Consider the following 17,566-nt stretch of genomic DNA (forward strand, 5'->3'; position numbering starts at 1 on the left):
ACACAATAGAGGTAAGTAAGATGGGTTACTCGAGTGTCTTCTGGGACACATATACGCAAAAAGCTTGTCCATTTGTGAGATACATACAAATTCTATCATCTTGGGGAAAGTTTAGAATATCTAAATAGTGTAGCTAGCGTTCGAGTAATTCTAAGGACGAACAGTTTTTTTGGTGAAAGCTCATATTTGAGGCAAAATAAAACGAAACTCTAATCACACTTAATGGACACACAATAAAAACGAGAATGTCACAAAATCTTTTTATTTTTTTAAACAGGATATCACAAAATAAGGACCATTACACTGAAAACCATAACCATCACAAAATATAATAATAATATATAAAACTACCCCGTATAAAATTGTTATGCAAGTTTATTACAACCGTAAAGAACATTTGAATATAATTATTGATTTGCTTACTAGGAATTGAAACCCACTCTTAAACTCTGGTAAAACCACATAGAAAGGAAATACTAACGAAACCATGTATTATTGGTAGGACTTGGATTGGTAACGGGGATAGTGCTGCTTGAAGTAACGACGGTAGTTGAAACAGTGGACGAATCACCAAGGATCTGTTGATCATGCTGGTGTTGGGGTTGGTGGTGATCGTGGTGGTTATCATCCATAAATAGAAAACCCCTTTGCTCATCATCAACTGCATAGTTCAATGGTTCAGGCTGGTGGTGCGTCATCTCCATAAACCATTGTTGTTGGTTCTGACTATAGTTCGGATTTAGGTTTAAATTCAAACTTGGAGGTTGCTCATAGAGTCCAACATGTGGAGATGATGGATAAAGAAATTGTTGGTGTTGTTGTTGTTGTTGTTGAAGAGGGTTTAGAAAAGCTGCCAATGGTGAAGAGGAAGAACCCGCCTGATCATTAGTTGTGGTGGTTGGTGGGGTTGTAGACGCCATGATCTCCATTGGTGGGGTCTCGACCACACCAGCAGCATTGGAAGACTCGCCGATCTCCATGCCAGAGCTCTGTAAAATCTCAAACCTGCGGTTAATATCTTTGAGATATTGTTCAATCAAAAAACCTAAATCATTAAGATCCATGATATTCATATGAAACATTCCCATGTTTCCTAATAAACACTGGAACATGACTTCTGTCATCTCTAGCTCCCGGTTATCCTTTCTTTGTCTCCTCAAATGATCGGACGCTTTTGCTATCCTTTGTCTGAGAAAGGTTTCTTGGTCCACCATCTTCTTTTGTTGGTCCATTTCTGGAAGCGTCCTGAACTCTGAGACTATCCTTTGCACACCGGAATTTGATGGCCACACTTCGGGGTTAGAATCGTACGGACTGTAGATGATGGCACATGCACTGATACCACACAAAGTGGAGAGCTCATTCACTTTCTTCATCAACCCTTTCTTTCTTTTCTTGAAAGTTGCTTTCCTTGATGAATCGTTGGTAATGAAAGCAAGTTTTACTTTCTTTCTTGTCATTGAAACTTATTCTCTCTTTCTTTTTTTCTTTTTGTGTGTGTTTGTTTTGTTTTGAGTTAGCGGATTAGTGTGTTATACTTATATAGTGATGAAGAGGTACAAACATGTGTCTCTCCTGCAATATTAGATTACAGCTACTCATAAAATCAGTAAGTGCAGCGAATAAAGCTGTATTATAGACTTTGCAAACGTATTCTCGTATAAAAGTAAATATTTGTGATAAATTCCTAAGATTTGTTTTCGTAATTGGGTCAAAGATTCTTTCTCAATACGTATCTGGAATTACTTGTTTTACTAGATACTTTGACTGTGGATTGTTGACTTGTAAATTAACGACAACGAAAACATTAGAGAGATAAATTAAATATAGCTTGTTAGGTTAAAATATTGAGCAATATTTTTTGGCGTGGTGATGGCAAATAATAGGGAATTCGTACTAATTACGTCAAGAGGTCGTCTAGAACCTGCATATAGTGAATGCGACTTGTAAAATTATAAAACAATAATGTATTAATGTTTCAACCGGAGGCAACTATTGTATATATATTTTTTATGATGTATCTATGTAGATATACATTATACACGCGTATTTGATAGATTATTAGCATTTTTCAATTTGATGATGTGTAATTCTTTTCAAACACCTTTTTTAGACACTACCATTTTATTTTCTTCTAAATATATGTGTATCTATGTAGGCATGCCTATACAGACTATTATATACATGTATGTATGACGTCATACATGTATGTATGACGTCATACATTAGGTTTTGTAACTTAAAGACATTCATTGAATTATTGACAAGTTGTAAAATCCTTTCAAGATATATTCCCTTTTCCTTTTCATTGGATTAACATTTGAAATTCATGTGTTTAAAATAAAGGAGCCCTACTCGATTCTGAATTTTGTAAAATAAGATTATTTCTAGATTAAGAAAAAATAATATTTAAAAGCCTCTTAAGATTTGGGCTGCTAATCTAAAAACAATTTTAAGCCCAATTTGTTTCGGCCCACATATTTAGTGGAACACGTCCGTCGACTCTTTTTCCTATAGTCGTTTCCTCTTGCTTTCCGCAAGTCCGATCCTCGTCGGTGCCACAGCAATACTTCTTTTCCGGTGAAGGATTTTACTATTTCGATTGCATCGTTTGGTTAGAACATCAACCTTCACGATTTGTTCGGAGAAAGTTTCAGACTTCTGAAGGTAATGTGTTCGGACTTTGTATTTTTTTTGGTTCCGGTTTGAGATAATTAGTTCTTGAGAAAATTGGCGATTATTAGCGTAATTACGTTTCTTAACACTTGATTATTCTCCGTTTCACACTGATGTATCGTCCTTCCTTGTTAGTCCGATGGGTTTTGTTTGGTCTCTGGTTCTACTTTGATTAGTTTGATTTTTTAGAGTTCACGGATCCAAGTTTTGATTTTTGCATACCAGTTGTTCGATAAAATGCCTCAATATTCACTCGTATGTATCAAACTTATCTTTTGGTTTCCATGAATTTTTTCATGATCTCAATGCTTAACTCTTCAAGTAAATCGTGTATTCGTGCACATAAGACTTATACCTTCAGTTTTTTGTTTGTGTCGTCTTTTGTAAAATTTACCTTGGAGTTTCTTAATTTTACTGTCGGGTCTGTAAACCATCTTTAGGCTTATAAAAGTGTTTATGAAACTGATTGAAGATTTTTGTTTATACAGGAGGAAGGCCATGAAAGTCAAGATCTTGCGTATCCTTTTTTTTTGCTTCATCTTTTTTAGCTCTCTGTTGGAAAGTTTATATTAGGGTGCGTTAGGTTGCAAGTTAAGTGATGATAAAGTCACCCCAGGACTTTTGATAGTGATTATTTAATATAATAGATTGATGATCCTTATTTAATGAGGATACTTTATGATCGGGGTTACTGATGTTTATATACTAGACTAAGTTTGTTCAAACTGCCTGCATTGTTGGATTTGTTGCACAAGTTAAAGAAGAAATCGAAATTGTTGCACAAGTTAAAGAAGAAATCGAAATTGTTGCACTTGACTTTCTATGCTACTTCTGTCCTGCATACCATTAAAAACAGAGTAAGTTCCTTGTCCCTTTACCTTATGCATTATTCTCTTATACAACAACCTCAGCTCCAACATATGAGCTCTTACAATGCTGAATAGATGGCATGCAGTCGCTTCATGGACATGGGATGCACAAGACGAAACATGTGGGATATGTCGGATGGCTTTTGATGGTTGTTGTCCTGATTGCAAACTTCCTGGAGATGATTGCCCTCTAAGTAAAGTTCTCTGCTTTCATGTCTTCACTTTTATAATTGTTGCTTCGAACACACTCTCCCTTTCTCATGCTTACCCAGAACATTGCTAAGCTGGTTTATTTACTTATGGTAATTGAAAACAAAAAACAGAACTGCATGTCTTAGACCTTATTGTTTTGGTGTTAGGGCAGTTTGGGGAGCTTGCAACCACGCGTTTCATCTTCACTGTATATTGAAATGGGTGAATTCGCAGACGAGTCAAGCTCATTGCCCAATGTGCCGAAGAGAATGGCAGTTCAAAGAGTAAGCAAATTATAAGGAAGATTATAGTCTCAAGCTCTCATCATGGTGGATGCTTTGGAATGATCTCTTGAATCTGTATTTTGGTGTTTGAGTTTTAATCGTTGCACAAAGGCAAGAGAGATTTGGGATTCTTTTTGGAGCTTGGGGTTAGTTTGATTGATTGGAACATTCATAGATGAAGCAACTTGGTGTAAACTTCATCTCTAATCTCTATGATGTTTGTTTGTGTTAGTTAGTTATTTTGTGTCATATCGCATTTGAATTTGTATTACTTTGCTTGATTCTTATTTTTCATTAGTTTATTGAAATGGAAAACATTGATGATGAATCGACCGGCGGCGATGAGTCGGTTATCCTCGGTTTTGTTTCTTTTCAGACTCACCACCACATATGATTAATTAATTGTGTGTACTCTATTGAATTAATTTGATTATATTTGAACAAGATATAGTATGAGCCGACATATCAAAATTGAGTTATATAAAGTTTTTTTTTTTCTGTATATGTGATAACAACCGGTGGGTGAATGAATGTGTAGTGTTTTCTCGTGGATATCGCTAATGGTGCCAAGCAATGGGGCCAAATTATTGGTGACGAAATGATGCGTGTGACCATGTATTTCTATAACGTAGTTTTTTTAAGTGGTGGTCCAAATGCAACAAAATTTTCTTTTTTATGAAATTATAATTAAAAAAAAAAAAAATCGAATAAGCAAATTCTTAACACAAAGCTCTCTTTTTTTATAACATCAAACACAAACATTATATAACAAAGCAAACACAACACTGATGATTAATTACTTAGAAAAAAAAACATAAAAACTCTGATGAAAGAAACGATGAATCAGTAGTCACAACGAAGAGACGGAGAACACGACGAAACAGCTGTTCCTACACAACAACAACAACAAAAAGTAAAGTTAAAAGATTGGTCAGAAAATTCTCATAATCTTATCTTAACAGTACACATTTATATCTATCTTTTACTCTCTTTTGGTGTCAGACCAATATCTTATTTAGTTTAGAATAATAATAATAATAATTTCCTAATAAAGCAAAACTATATCAAACGGTGACTCTTTTAAAATGATCAAACATTAGAGAGAATCAGTAGAGAGAGAGAGAGAGCTTACAAGGAGAGGGATGGTTGGTAAATCATTTGGTGAGGACATAAATAGCGTAGATGATCCCAGGAATATATCCAAGCAGCGTCAAAACCAAACATATCCAAAACTCAACCTGCAACCAAAAATATTAGTATAAGATTAATTATTAATTATTAATTAAATTAAAAACTCAGTCCAAAATTATAACTAAGAATAAAAGATAGATAAATTACCCCGCAACCAAATCTGAGAAAGACTCCAAGAGGAGGCAAGAGGACAGCGATGATAATATCAACAAAAGTAGCTGTACTCATTTTTTTTAAGCTCTTTCAAGATTCTGAGATTATATTATTAAAAAGCTTCAAAGTGTGTTTTCTTCTTCTTCTTCTTTACTCTCTCTCCTTCAATGTATGTCTCTCACATTTATATATATAGGACTTAACTTTTTAGATATTTTTGAGCCACGTATTGCTTACCTTTTTAAAAATTATTTTCTTATTTTTATTTGTTTACCTTTATCTTTAAGCTAAGTAATAAGGAGTTTTTCTTTTTCTTTGGACTATATAAACAAGGCAATATGGATATTTTTTGGGGACACACTTGGCATTTTGCAAGATATGTTCCTAATCTTTCCTGGATTAGCTACCATTTAAGAGCATCCATTGCGTGTTGAAAGAGTGTATGGAATAATAGCATTTTTTTAATTATTATTGTTACGTTGCTCTGTTTGCCTTTGCCCTATCAGTCTTTCTTTGCGCGTCACGGTCAGGACTCGTGTTATACCGACGAGAATACATGTATCAACAATGTGATCTAAGAGTCAACTTCTTATTATATACATCAAAAACCCCAGTTACGTGGGTTTTTTTTGTTAACCGACTATAATATAGTAGAAAATTAAAACTCTTAACATTAGTCGATAATTCACATAGTTATTGTTTGGATAGCAAGATTCAACTAGACCAAATTAAATCTGATGCAGTTCATCTCCGCATCTTTTAGCTGTTATGTGGTTCACCAACCGGATCTTTTATGGTTGATATAAAGCATAACATATGTCGACCGACTAAACAAAACCAAAAAACACTCTTTTTTCTCAAGGTTTTCTAAGCATAAACAAACACTCGTTATTTGCCTCCTAACCATTTTTTTTGCTTTGTATCCGTCTCCGATTAAAGTATTCATTATATAGCTCGTCAACATTTTTTTTTTCCACTTTGGTCATGCACTAGTATTTTCCAAAATTCAAAATATCTATTAAGTGTATAAACGATTCAACTGATTCATGTCAACTATTAGATGACAAAAACGTGTATATCAAAATTTGGTTACGAACATCTGTTGTATTTCTCATGGACCACGTGAGTTTTAACTTATGGTGCATATTTGTTGGTGATGAGACGAGACATGTGACCATACGTATATGGTTTTATATAAAGTTGGGTTTTAAATTTTGAATGGTGGTCCCAAATCCAAAACTGCCCATTGTAACGTTTTATCTAATTATATAACGTAAAAAAAACAAGTTCCTCATATAAACCAACGATTTCTTCTTCATATCAGCAGAAATTATACAATAACACAAATACAATAACAATAATTAATTACTCATAACATAAAATAATTGAAGAATCAGTCCCAAAGAGATAACAAGACGAAACAGCTGTTCCACCTACACACAATAACAACAAAGCAAAGTTAAACTTTGGTCAGAAAAATTCCTTGTACTAATAAAAATGTATATATAGATTGAAAGGAAGAAAAAAAATCTTATTTCAACTACGTTTCTAATCGATCCTAGCACGTATTATTTGATAGTTTTGAAAGATGTTACAAAGTGAATAGTTATATCAGTATCTAACTTCTTATCAGGGTGAGGTTAGTCTTCATATAGCTTAGAAATTGGTTCACCTAACATATATATACACATAGTTTCTTTGTGTAAAACATATTATAACTCAACTAAATCAAAGATATTTCTTCTTAAGAACACTTGTTCTATGGGCCTATGGCCATCACAAGTACGCATCTATGTTATTATATCAACATGTATTAAGGGAGAGAGAAAGCTTACAAGGAAACAGAGGGAAAGAACAGAGGAGAGAGATCAAATCTCTACTTGGTGATGATGTAAAGAGCGTAAAGGATCCCGGGAAGATAACCAAACAGCGTCAAAATCAAACATATCCAAAACTCAACCTGCAAGAAGCAAAATAAATTGTCAAAATTTTAAAATATTCGAGTAATTATAAGTTTTAAAAACCACTTTTTTTAATAAAGAAATAGTAAAACTGAAGATAATCTAACTAAAGTATGCGTACCTTGCAACCAAATTTGAGAAAGACACCGAGAGGAGGCAAGAGGATAGCCAGAAGAATCTCTACGAAAGTGGCTGTAGTCATCTTCAAGCTCTTGAAATTGATAAGAAAACTTTGATGGTTTATCTCTTTAGATGATGTTGGACACTTTACTCTCTCCCCTGATATGTCTGCCTATATATAATAGGACGCGAGCACTTGAGACGTATTTTATGAGCCAAGCGGCCTTAGCCACGTGGTCCTTATTCTGTGATTTTCCCCTTTCTATAGGGGTAATAGATTTTTTATTTTTTATTTAGGAAAACCTTGATGATTAACTTTAGGAGTTAATTATGAAAAAGCCACTTTTCTTAGGGGTATTTGTAGATTTTGTCATTTTGGCTAAAATTTTATCGATTTTCCATTTTTCAAGACTTTTAAACACAATTTTACACATTATGTTTGGTTTCATTTTTTTGTAGGGTTTAGTTTGTTATAAAGTATGTTTTTAGCACAACAAAAAATCACAAATGTATAGATTTTGAAGTGATTAAAAGTGGCAAAATCTAAAATATTTGAAGAAAATGACAGATTCAAAATAATTGGAGTGAAAAGTGGCAAAATCCATAATAAACCCTTAATTTTAGATATTTGGCCTTTTTATGTTTGGGGATATGATGTATCAGACTATCAGGTATGTATGTATGTGAAACTTACTTAAAACAAAGATTAACTAAATAACAATTTCATAAATTGAACTACTTCTAAAATTTTATATATTCTCAAGTTTTTTTTTTGTTTCACTCTATCTTCAATCAAACCAAAATTCGTAAAGAACACACAATATCATATTTATTAACATTAAAATTAAGATTCCTAAAATTTGAGGAATCAGTCATACATACTGTATACTTGATATTTACTGTGTAGTTCCTCATATTTATTAATTCTGTACCCAAAAAAAAACAAATAATAGATAAATTTAAAGAAAAAAAAAACAGGCATTCAAGTTAAGATGATATGGAACTAAATAAAATGACCAACGGTATGTAGATGGCGTGCACGAAAAGATAACAAATTTAATGAGCGTGTTCGACTACATACTTTGTAATGGTAGACAATATATAATAAACTTTTTAAGACCAAAACAATGTTAGTTGAAAGTTGTTGAAATATGGTAATTCAAATTTGGGTTAGGTTTAGAGATTTGAGTAAAATTCACTTGTCAGTTGTCAGAACTCAGAAGGGCACACGTAGCAGAACACATTATCTGTATTCTGTATCACTGTATGCAAGCCCTAATACTATTCCTCAAAACCAATACTGTTGTCGGAATACGAATGTGGGCCGGGACAATCTCCGCCGTGGAGGTCGGCGACAGGTATGGAAAGTCTCACACCTTCTAATAACAGGCTTATGACACGTGGTCCACTTACATGCCTTCAGGTCTGTCAACGCATAACCCGGCCGTCATCTCACGTGTCAAACCCATGCTCCATAACTCCATAGAACATGGCCATGGACTTTAATACTTTATGCTTAATTGCTTTACACTCTTTTGGTCTGATCATTCCTCAGTTTGTATTCATTGTATGGTATCAATATATATGTAAATACAATTTATAAGGCCGGATATAAACATAATATTTAGATGCAATGTAGATCTGCATATTGTAGTATGAATTTAAACTCATATAGGTCGGTCTGCGTTACAATAACCGACATTTTGATTGGACTCCTTTAATATCACTAGCAATACAAAATACAATTAGCAAACATTAATTGCACAATTCTTATGGTTTACTTTATAATGTAGCCCAATCATAGGTAGCTTATATTTGCGTTAAACAAATTGTATTTGAACTTCGAATTTGTTTTGCTTTCATCTGGACTTCCGTTTGTTTGTTTTTTTCTAGTGAAAACAAGTGTTAAGTGACCAATATATATATATATATATATATATATAATTGTATCGATGACAACAAAGCTTAGCAGTCAAGAAGAATAATCTTTGGAGCAAAGCAAGAAAGTTGTAAATTAGAAAAGATGGTTTAAAGTGAGTTCGTGTGAAATGTGAATCATACTACTCTGGCTTCGTCTCTCTGCATAAATTGCATATGTTCTTTCTTCCTAAAGTTGCTTTCATGACACCGGGCACTCGATGATAAAAATGACCACTACTAGTTTAATATACTTATTTCTTTTATGTAGTAAGTTAAAATACTCTGGCCGACACCAACGCATAAACCGTGGCACTGAATTGACACCACACAATATTAACAGATATGATGTCCTAATCAAAGTTGTCTTTGTATATACATTATGATGTCCTAATCAGAGTTGTAATGCGCTTTTTGATTTGTTACGAAGTAAATGGTAAATGGTAATGTCTTGATTTAAATTAAACCATTTGTTCTTATCCTTTTGAGTTGGTCGATTCTTCTATGCAAACTTGACTTTAATATCTCGAAATTTAAAGTTCCTTTTTTTTTTCTTTGTTTTGGCGTTCAAATTCGCTTGGTATTCAAATATTGTTGACTTAAAAAATCATGCCAAAACAAAAAAAAAACAAAAAGAACAAAAAAACAAAACCTCTGCCGACATTGGCTTTGTATCCACTATTAAAAGTTTTGTGATTAATTCTGAGCCCATTCCGGGCCCAAATAGTAAAGGATCACTGAAACGGGGTTATTGTTTATACCTTCTGGACGATATAGTAACGGAACGTGAAATTGACATGAACCAGAATCTTGATTTTCCCTCCAAAAAAAAGAAGAAGCATCTTCTTCTTCACTCACTCACGCCAGTTCGACCGCCGTCGACGTCAATTCACGCCGCCTTCTCACTTGAAAGCATTGGATTGGAATTTCTGTCTTTGTGGGTAACGATTTGATTGGTAAAGTTAAGTTGAGGGAAGATGCATTATTGCGGAGAAGTGTTTGATGAAATGCCGCAGAGAAAAATAAAAGCTTTTTGATTCTGAGATTTCATGATGAATGATAATCTTGAAGAAATTTCTCAACACACATCCATAAAACAAAGGCAAAGTTGTATGTTTACAGATATAAGTTATATAAACCACACAAAGCCATACAAAAAAACAAAGAAAAAAGAATGTTCTTTTTTTTTTTTCCCCCCAACACGAAACAAAACCAACAAATTTAATAAAAAGTACCTGAAAACTTATAAGGAACCCAACTCATGAATCTATTTTTAATCACTTGACTTTGATTTCTTCTTTGGCTTCTTCAGTTGTGATAGTCTTAGAGCTTGGAGATTTTCCAATGATTGCTTTCTTTGCTTTAACAAGTGACTGCTTCACCTTTGATATAATGCTGTTTGAATGTTTTTGCTTCACAGGAACTTCTTTGGCTGTCACTTCTGGTTGCTGTTTCGGCTCATCGCTCTCTTTGACAACTGGTTCTGTTTCTACAACCTCTGCTACCTTTTCTGTGATTGTTTCCTCTTGTTTGGTTGCTGCAGTTTCCTTCTCTCCTGACTCTGTGTCAGTTTCTTTCAAAGTCTCTTCGCTTTTGACAACTGCAGCAGGTGACTCAGTACCTTTCTTGATGTTCTCACCTTCTGTAGCTAGCTTTGTGACGACATCTTTGGCTTCACTTACATTCTCTTGTTCATCCTTTGATGGTTCTTCCACTACATGCTTCTCTTCAGTAATGGCCTTCTCAATTACATCATCAGGACAAGAAACGTCTCCTTCAGTCTCCTTTTTCGGGGTTGTGTCTGAATCCTGGTTTGTGGGTACGACTGTCTCAGGGCACAATGCAGAACCAGATTCAGAAGGTTTTTCATCCTTTGATGGTTCATCCACTACATGCTTTTCTTCAGTTATGGCCTTCTCAATGACGTGTGCAGGAGAAGGAGCGTCTCTTTCAGTCTCCTCTTTGGAGTTTGTGTCTGATACTTCGTTTGACGGTACAACTTTCTCAGGGACTAAAGCAGAACCAGAAGCTGTTGCATCCTTTGATGGTTCATCAACTGCATGCTTCTCTTCAGTAATGGCCTTCTCAATGATATCAGAAGGAGAAGAAGCGCCTCCATCAATCTCTTCTTTCGGGTTTGTGTCTGATTCTTGGTTTGACGGTACAACTTTCTCAGGGCACAAAGCAGCACCAGATTCAGAAATGTTTTCATCCACCACATGTTTCTCTTCTGTATTGGCCTTCTCAATGACGTCAACAGGAGAAGAAGCATCTCCTTCAGTCTCATTTTTAGGGACAGTGTCTGATTCTTGCTTTGTCGCCAATACAATTTCTTCAGGACACAAAGCAGCACCAGATTCAGAAATTTTTTCTTCTTTTGATGGTTCATCCACTACATGCTTCTCTTCTGTGACGGCCTTCTCAATGAGATCAGCAGGAGAAGAAGCGTCTCCTTCAATATCCCTTTTAGGATCAGTGTCTGATTCCTGATTTGTTGATACAATTTCCTCAGGACACAAAGCAGAACCAGATTCAGATATCTTTTCACCCTTGGGGTTGATACCAAAGTCTTTGGCCTCAACATTTATATCCTCCAGCTTTCCGTCAAGCTCAACCTTAGCTTGTTCTGTTGTTTCAGGTGTTTCCTCTGCCTTTACTACTTCAACATCTGGTGCTAAGTCCTTTAGTTTCTCAGGCTGAGTCTCAACTTTTTCGGAAGCCTCTGTCTTTGGCTCGACTTCAAGAGCCTCCAAATCTTTGATTTTTTCTTCTGCCGTCTCTGCAGATGCATCTCTAACAGATTGAACATCAACTGGCTCCACCAGTTTGCCTCCAGCTTCATCTGCTAATTCAGGTACATCAACAATCTTCGTCTCCTCCTTATTGTTTTCTTCAACAACATTCTCCACGGTAGGCTTCTCTTCTGCTTTCTTCGCATCTTTAGCTTCAACATTAACTTCTGCAACACCCTCTTTCACAAGGGTTAGTTCCTTAAGTTCAACTTCTTCAGCTCCCCTCTCACCATTTGCATGTTTCTCTGACTCTGTAGATTCCTCTGCTTCCACAACTGCTCCAACTTCTTCCACCACTGCAGGAGATTCTTTCTCTGGTTCACCCGCAGGAGTTTGATCAATCTCTTCTTCTTTAATAACCTCTGTGTTTGAATCCAATGCCGGTTTATCATTCACCACATTCGCAGAATCCGACGACCCAATCTCTTTCTCCATCAACTTAGCTTCCTCGTTCACCTTGTTCTCTAATGGCTGCATCAGGTAAAAGTAAACGTCTCTTATAAGTCTCTATAAGACTATAACACAAACCTTTGATCTTAAATAGAAAATTATTGCTTCATTTATTTCTGTAACTAAAATCATTCTTTGAAACGTAAGAAGAGTTTTCTAGAAAAATATGGATGAAGATGGTTCCTTTCAACATCCATGAGCATAATTTACAACTTTCTAAAAAGTTCTTAACTTTTTTTTCCCTTCTAATAATTGCTCCAGCAATACAAGATTGTGTGTAAACACATACAAGTATATTCGACTCTGCCTCATTGAGAACATATAGATCTTACGAGAATCAAAACATGATGAAGAAATAAATTTATCAACCGCAAAAGCAACACGCATATAGGTACATGTACGTACATACAGACATGAGCATAAGCATATATAACAAGATTCTCAGGAACAGAGGGATGCTTCTGAGTTAATTTACCTTTTCAGGAGTAGTTGCAGTTGGAGTGTGAGAATCAGAAGCCATGGAAGAAGATGCAGACGGAAGGTGAAGAAGGAAAAAAGTAATGGACAGGGTTCAACTTCAGGAATTCAGATTATTATTCCAGAGTTGTTGAAGAAGTTAGTGTTTGAAAGCAAATGATAGGTGGAAAAAACAAACCACTCACACATATACACACACAAAGTGGGGAACACTAGATAGCTGTCACTCACACACCCCAGGAAAACAGGGTGTCAAGTTGTCAACACACTCTGTATATTCTTACTCTTTTCACTTTCTCTATCCCTTTACTATTTTATTGGTATTCTTATCCATTATCTGCTTTTGTTCGACACTTTATGTTATGATATACTATTAGTTAGGCTGATTTTTTTGGGACCAATCTTGACATGTCTAATTATATATAGATCAACTACTTGCATTAACAAAAGAAAGAGCCTTTTCTCTGTGATTACATTTATGCTCTTTTTAAGCAAACTTTGTTTTGGTTTTTATTATGGTTTTCCATAACACAAATCAATTATACACCAATGAGGCATTGGTACTACCAAGGGTACAAGATCTTTCCTTTTGAAAGAAAGAAACTTTCTAAGGTCTGTATATGTGATGATAGTAAAGAACAGAATCAATCAATCATCTGAACACCAAGTTGTGGCAGCTCTTGTCACACGGGTAGGGGCAATCGACTAACTTTACTTCCGCTCTATCGAAATACCAATCTCCCACGGCTATTGCCACAGCCTACATACCATAGACAAAAGTCAAGATCAGATTCTTACAAGAGCCTGACGTCCAGACAGCCTTGTAAGTTACATAGTTTGTGTGGGCAAGATTTGAGTGAAATAATACCTTTTTCCTGATGACAGGAGAATCATCTGCAAACCAAGTATCTTGCCTCTCAGTTTGACAGTGAGCAAAGCAAGAGTTGATGAACAATCCATTCTGTCTAGACATTGAGAAACCCTTGACTACTCTAAGCATCTGATCCCTGAATCCTGTTCTCCAGTAAAAAATATTAAACGATTAGAGTGATGCAACACTTTAAAATGAGAAGTCTACAAGTTTTTATGATCTATAGAACAACCTTGCAAGAATCGCAGTTGTGCAGGCGTACATTTGCCATGGTTTAGTCTGCAGTCATGCCAGAATCCACTAGGATCTGCTGACGTTGGAGCTATACTGCTTTGAATCTGATTAGAAGCCATTACATAGACTTGTCAGCTTTACGCAGGATAAATTTTTGGGTTTCAGAAGAGTAAAAAGAAGATAACCTGCCAGGTATCATATGCTGCGTTGACAATAAAAAGTGGAGTTTTCATCTGACTGATCAAGTTTTGTGGGAAGAAACACTGTACAGAAAGAAGATGAGTTATCAAATACAAGACTTTTGAATTGGCCTGTTTCAGGTTTTCAACAGCATCAGGATGATGGAATAAAAAGAAGATTACCGTTGTTGGATCGTGATGGTTTGTGCATATTCGTGGCAAGTTGTTCTTCACACTCTGTAAATGGTAAAATCTCTGAATAAGTCAAGAAGAGTTCCAAAGATTCTTGTGCTCTTTAAAAATTAAGTAAGAAGCTTTTGGGTTACTACTTGAAGATGTATAAGTTCATTAAGTGAAGAAAAAGGAATCCCACCTGCAATTCTACTACACCATTGTATAAGTTCCTGATGGTGCGGCCTCCTGAAACATCGGCTCTATGATTACAGAAACAAAGAAGAAGTCAGCAGCAGTAACTAAATTAAGGGGAAGTGAGGTAGCTTTAATACAATCTTTGAGTTGGGAGAAATAAACTAACGTGTCCAAGAACAAGCCTGCATCACTCAAGCACTTGACTTTGGTTGATCCAGGGAACAAGTTCCTAAACTCATCACAGCGCAGAATTGCTGCTAAACCACCAGCAGAGCATCCAGAGAGAAGTGCCTGACAGGATATAAACAGTTAAACATGTTGATCCTGCTCTGTAGAAGATATTAAGAGACTAAAAGAAGGTTAAGCATCAAAACCTGGTTGGCGTATCGCATTCCTTTTGCCTTCAAATCATCTATTGCGGCTCTCCAGATTCGCTCTCCTCTAAACTGAAGCTGTGCAGCCTGAATAAAGTTGAGGAAAAGATTTCTATATGCATTAGCTCAGATCAAAACAAGCGTTATCCATGGCTAATAAACTACAGAGTTTCCAAAGGCCTAGAATATAGCAACTTGTTCCAAAGCACATCCCTTGAATCATGATCTCTAATCTATTAACTTAAAACAACTAGTAATTCGAACCTGATTCTGGCCATCTCCACTGAAAGAAGCGCCATCGCAGTAACGAAGCTTAACTCTATTCCAGTTGAAGAAGTCTGCAATAGACAATAACAATCAGTGATTGTCAAGATTACATTACACTACTGACATGAGCGACAATTAAATAAAGATTGTGACCATACCAGGATTTTCTTGAGCTTTATCACTCAGGATTCCTGTAAACTGAAGCTGCTTCTCCATATAGTTAGAGGATCCGCGTCGAGTCTTCTTCCGGTATACACAGGTTCTGATGTTGTTGCACCATCCTCCTCCCTGTTTCAATAAAAGACATTAAACATTAACAACAAAGACTTAAAATTAAAGTCTTCATCTAGAACCAATCATTTACTAAACCTCCAACTGAATGAGCCAGCTATTAGCTCCAGATCCATGCCCACGGTGCAAGTGATATCCAGGCAATGTTCCATCCAAACAAACTGTGAACAAAACATACAGACACATGTAAAGGCTCAAACACAGACACATAGGCAGCTTCTAGCTATGTTCATCTGAACATAACATACTGTAAACTAATAAATATATAACATATAATAAATTGCATGGAAGATAATTTATATGTATACATGTGTAAGCAATTAAACAGGGAAAAACCAAAGTAATCTTGAATAATACATAACAAAAAAACGTAAAAAACAAGTCAAATCTGGAAAGGGACAATATAGAAACAAGAAAAGAAGAAGAATGTAGTTGAAGTGAATAATAAATGAAGAAACCAATTCTATACTTTTGCCATCTGAAAAGAGAAAAAGAAATAAAAAGAGAGAGGCGCATGTAGAGATCTAGTGACAGAAGCAGAGAGAGAACAAGTACCAGCTCCAGAATCAGCTCCTCTGATAAGGGTGAGACCAACCATTAAAGGGTTCAAATTGGAGCTATATTTAGAGAAACCAAACTCTAGTTCCTCAATGCGATCTATTTCAGTCACATTGAAATCTAAATATTCATTAGCTTGAGTTGCCAGTATTAACCCAGGCACAACAAACACTACTAGAAAAAGCTTCTCCATTTCTCTCTCACTTCTCTCTTACTACTAGAAGAGAAGAGAAGAGAGAGTGAGAAAGCGAAACAGAAACAGATCTCTAACAGTGGAGTGAGTTAGAGAAGAGAGAAAGGAACAAACTTTGTAGAAGAAAGAAACGCTCAGTGTGATTTAATAAAATAAACAAGAAAAATAAAGAATCGATCTTTGTGTAAAAAAAAAGAATGGGTTTTTCTGAGCTAAATAACAAAGAAAAAAAAAAAAAAAAGAGAAATCGAAGAAGAAGCAGAGAGAGAGTAGTGTGAAGACTGAAGAAGCAATTATTTAAATTCCAAAAAGAGTTTCATGGCTGGATTCACGGTTGTGAGAGTTTCTATTTTAATTATAATAGAAAAACTAAAATCAAACAACTCTCTCTCTCTTGTATTGACAAAGACAGAGACCATCTTTTTTGGTTTGCTAGATCTTAGTTCACACTTCAAAAGAAGAGTGAGGCAACAAACAACGACAAAAACATATATAATTAAGCACATGGAGTATATGGGTCCCATGCGATTTGAAATCTTATTGGCTCTCTAGCCTTGATATTTTACATCTCTCGTTGTTATAGCAATTTGATTGGATGATGTATTGTTATTATGCTGATAATAACGTCAGTCAAAATTTAAAGAGATAAGTACTAGTATTTGTTTTCTACAAGATACAGATAATCTTGGAAAATAATATATATATATATATATATTATCTCAGCAATTCTTTTTTTGGGTTAAGTTCACAAACAAATTATTTTACTTTGAACGGACGTTGACGTCATGACTTGATTGCATAACGAACCCTTGTGATTTAAGAATTATGATCATCTCTCCCAACTCTGCTTTCCAGTTTCCACTTGGGTGCAGCAGAACACATACGTGTCAAAGAAACAAGTGCTGATGATATAATGGGGAAGTTGGGGAAACTCATAATATACCCTTTGAGAGAAGCAAAAACCACATTGATATTTCCGACTGAATTGATGATTGTTATGTAACGTTTACGACACCTATGATACATATGGTGGATTAATTTAATCCATCTCCAACTTATACCATTTCTTAAAAGTTAAAACATTCTCTTGATAACTGTTTTGAGTTATTTCGAAGCAATCATGTCAACTTAGACCAAATACCGTTTTG

The 17,566-nt window shown here is 35.2% G+C and overlaps 5 protein-coding genes, 1 long non-coding RNA gene and 1 pseudogene across 10 annotated transcripts; 2 read left to right on the forward strand and 5 right to left on the reverse strand.

Annotated features, from left to right (window-relative positions):
• Positions 1-233: 233 nt before the first annotated feature.
• On the reverse strand, positions 234-1,514 carry LOC104717240 (agamous-like MADS-box protein AGL80 pseudogene; annotated as a pseudogene). Its single transcript, XR_015595143.1, has one exon. The product of XR_015595143.1 is annotated as an agamous-like MADS-box protein AGL80 pseudogene (transcript).
• Positions 1,515-2,511: 997 nt separating this feature from the next.
• On the forward strand, positions 2,512-4,349 carry LOC104717338 (anaphase-promoting complex subunit 11). Of its 4 annotated transcripts, XM_019244634.2 has the most exons (5): positions 2,565-2,667; positions 3,165-3,193; positions 3,386-3,533; positions 3,621-3,739; positions 3,910-4,349. In XM_019244634.2, exons 3-5 carry the CDS (start codon positions 3,499-3,501, stop codon positions 4,023-4,025), a joined length of 270 nt encoding a protein of 89 aa, XP_019100179.1. In that variant the 5' UTR covers positions 2,565-2,667; positions 3,165-3,193; positions 3,386-3,498; the 3' UTR covers positions 4,026-4,349. The 4 variants fall into 4 exon arrangements, with proteins under 4 accessions (XP_087322124.1, XP_087322089.1, XP_087322157.1 ...); XM_087465998.1 differs by lacking the exon at positions 3,386-3,533 and having other exon boundaries at positions 2,512-2,667; XM_087465963.1 differs by lacking the exon at positions 3,386-3,533 and having other exon boundaries at positions 2,514-2,667; positions 3,632-3,739.
• Positions 4,350-4,740: 391 nt separating this feature from the next.
• LOC104717403 (hydrophobic protein RCI2A) lies at positions 4,741-5,745 on the reverse strand. The gene is made up of 3 exons (XM_019237944.2): positions 5,360-5,745; positions 5,154-5,259; positions 4,741-4,911 (listed from the first exon to the last, which is right to left on the reverse strand). The coding sequence occupies exons 1-2, from the start codon at positions 5,438-5,440 to the stop codon at positions 5,176-5,178; spliced, it is 165 nt and encodes a 54-aa protein (XP_019093489.1). The 5' UTR covers positions 5,441-5,745; the 3' UTR covers positions 4,741-4,911; positions 5,154-5,175.
• A 916-nt stretch (positions 5,746-6,661) lies between these two features.
• On the reverse strand, positions 6,662-7,611 carry LOC109129572 (hydrophobic protein RCI2B). The gene is made up of 3 exons (XM_019237967.2): positions 7,448-7,611; positions 7,201-7,325; positions 6,662-6,798 (listed from the first exon to the last, which is right to left on the reverse strand). Exons 1-2 carry the CDS (start codon positions 7,526-7,528, stop codon positions 7,242-7,244), a joined length of 165 nt encoding a protein of 54 aa, XP_019093512.1. The 5' UTR covers positions 7,529-7,611; the 3' UTR covers positions 6,662-6,798; positions 7,201-7,241.
• Positions 7,612-10,437: 2,826 nt separating this feature from the next.
• On the reverse strand, positions 10,438-13,421 carry LOC104717462 (uncharacterized). Its single transcript, XM_010435066.3, has 2 exons — positions 13,081-13,421; positions 10,438-12,626 (listed from the first exon to the last, which is right to left on the reverse strand). The coding sequence occupies exons 1-2, from the start codon at positions 13,123-13,125 to the stop codon at positions 10,641-10,643; spliced, it is 2,031 nt and encodes a 676-aa protein (XP_010433368.2). The 5' UTR covers positions 13,126-13,421; the 3' UTR covers positions 10,438-10,640.
• LOC147949471 (uncharacterized) lies at positions 12,413-13,483 on the forward strand. The gene is made up of 2 exons (XR_015566576.1): positions 12,413-12,635; positions 12,867-13,483. It is a non-coding gene; the product is annotated as an uncharacterized LOC147949471 (long non-coding RNA).
• An 83-nt stretch (positions 13,484-13,566) lies between these two features.
• Positions 13,567-16,887, reverse strand: LOC104767350 (pectin acetylesterase 12). The gene is made up of 12 exons (XM_019244638.2): positions 16,223-16,887; positions 15,746-15,828; positions 15,535-15,664; positions 15,374-15,447; positions 15,110-15,196; positions 14,902-15,026; positions 14,740-14,800; positions 14,550-14,603; positions 14,373-14,450; positions 14,186-14,291; positions 13,951-14,096; positions 13,567-13,842 (listed from the first exon to the last, which is right to left on the reverse strand). The coding sequence occupies exons 1-12, from the start codon at positions 16,416-16,418 to the stop codon at positions 13,735-13,737; spliced, it is 1,248 nt and encodes a 415-aa protein (XP_019100183.1). The 5' UTR covers positions 16,419-16,887; the 3' UTR covers positions 13,567-13,734.
• Positions 16,888-17,566: the final 679 nt, after the last annotated feature.

The sequence above is a fragment of the Camelina sativa genome, chromosome 1, assembly GCF_030686135.1.
Source record: "Camelina sativa cultivar CO46 ecotype springtype chromosome 1, ASM3068613v1".
Lineage (NCBI taxonomy): Eukaryota > Viridiplantae > Streptophyta > Magnoliopsida > Brassicales > Brassicaceae > Camelina > Camelina sativa.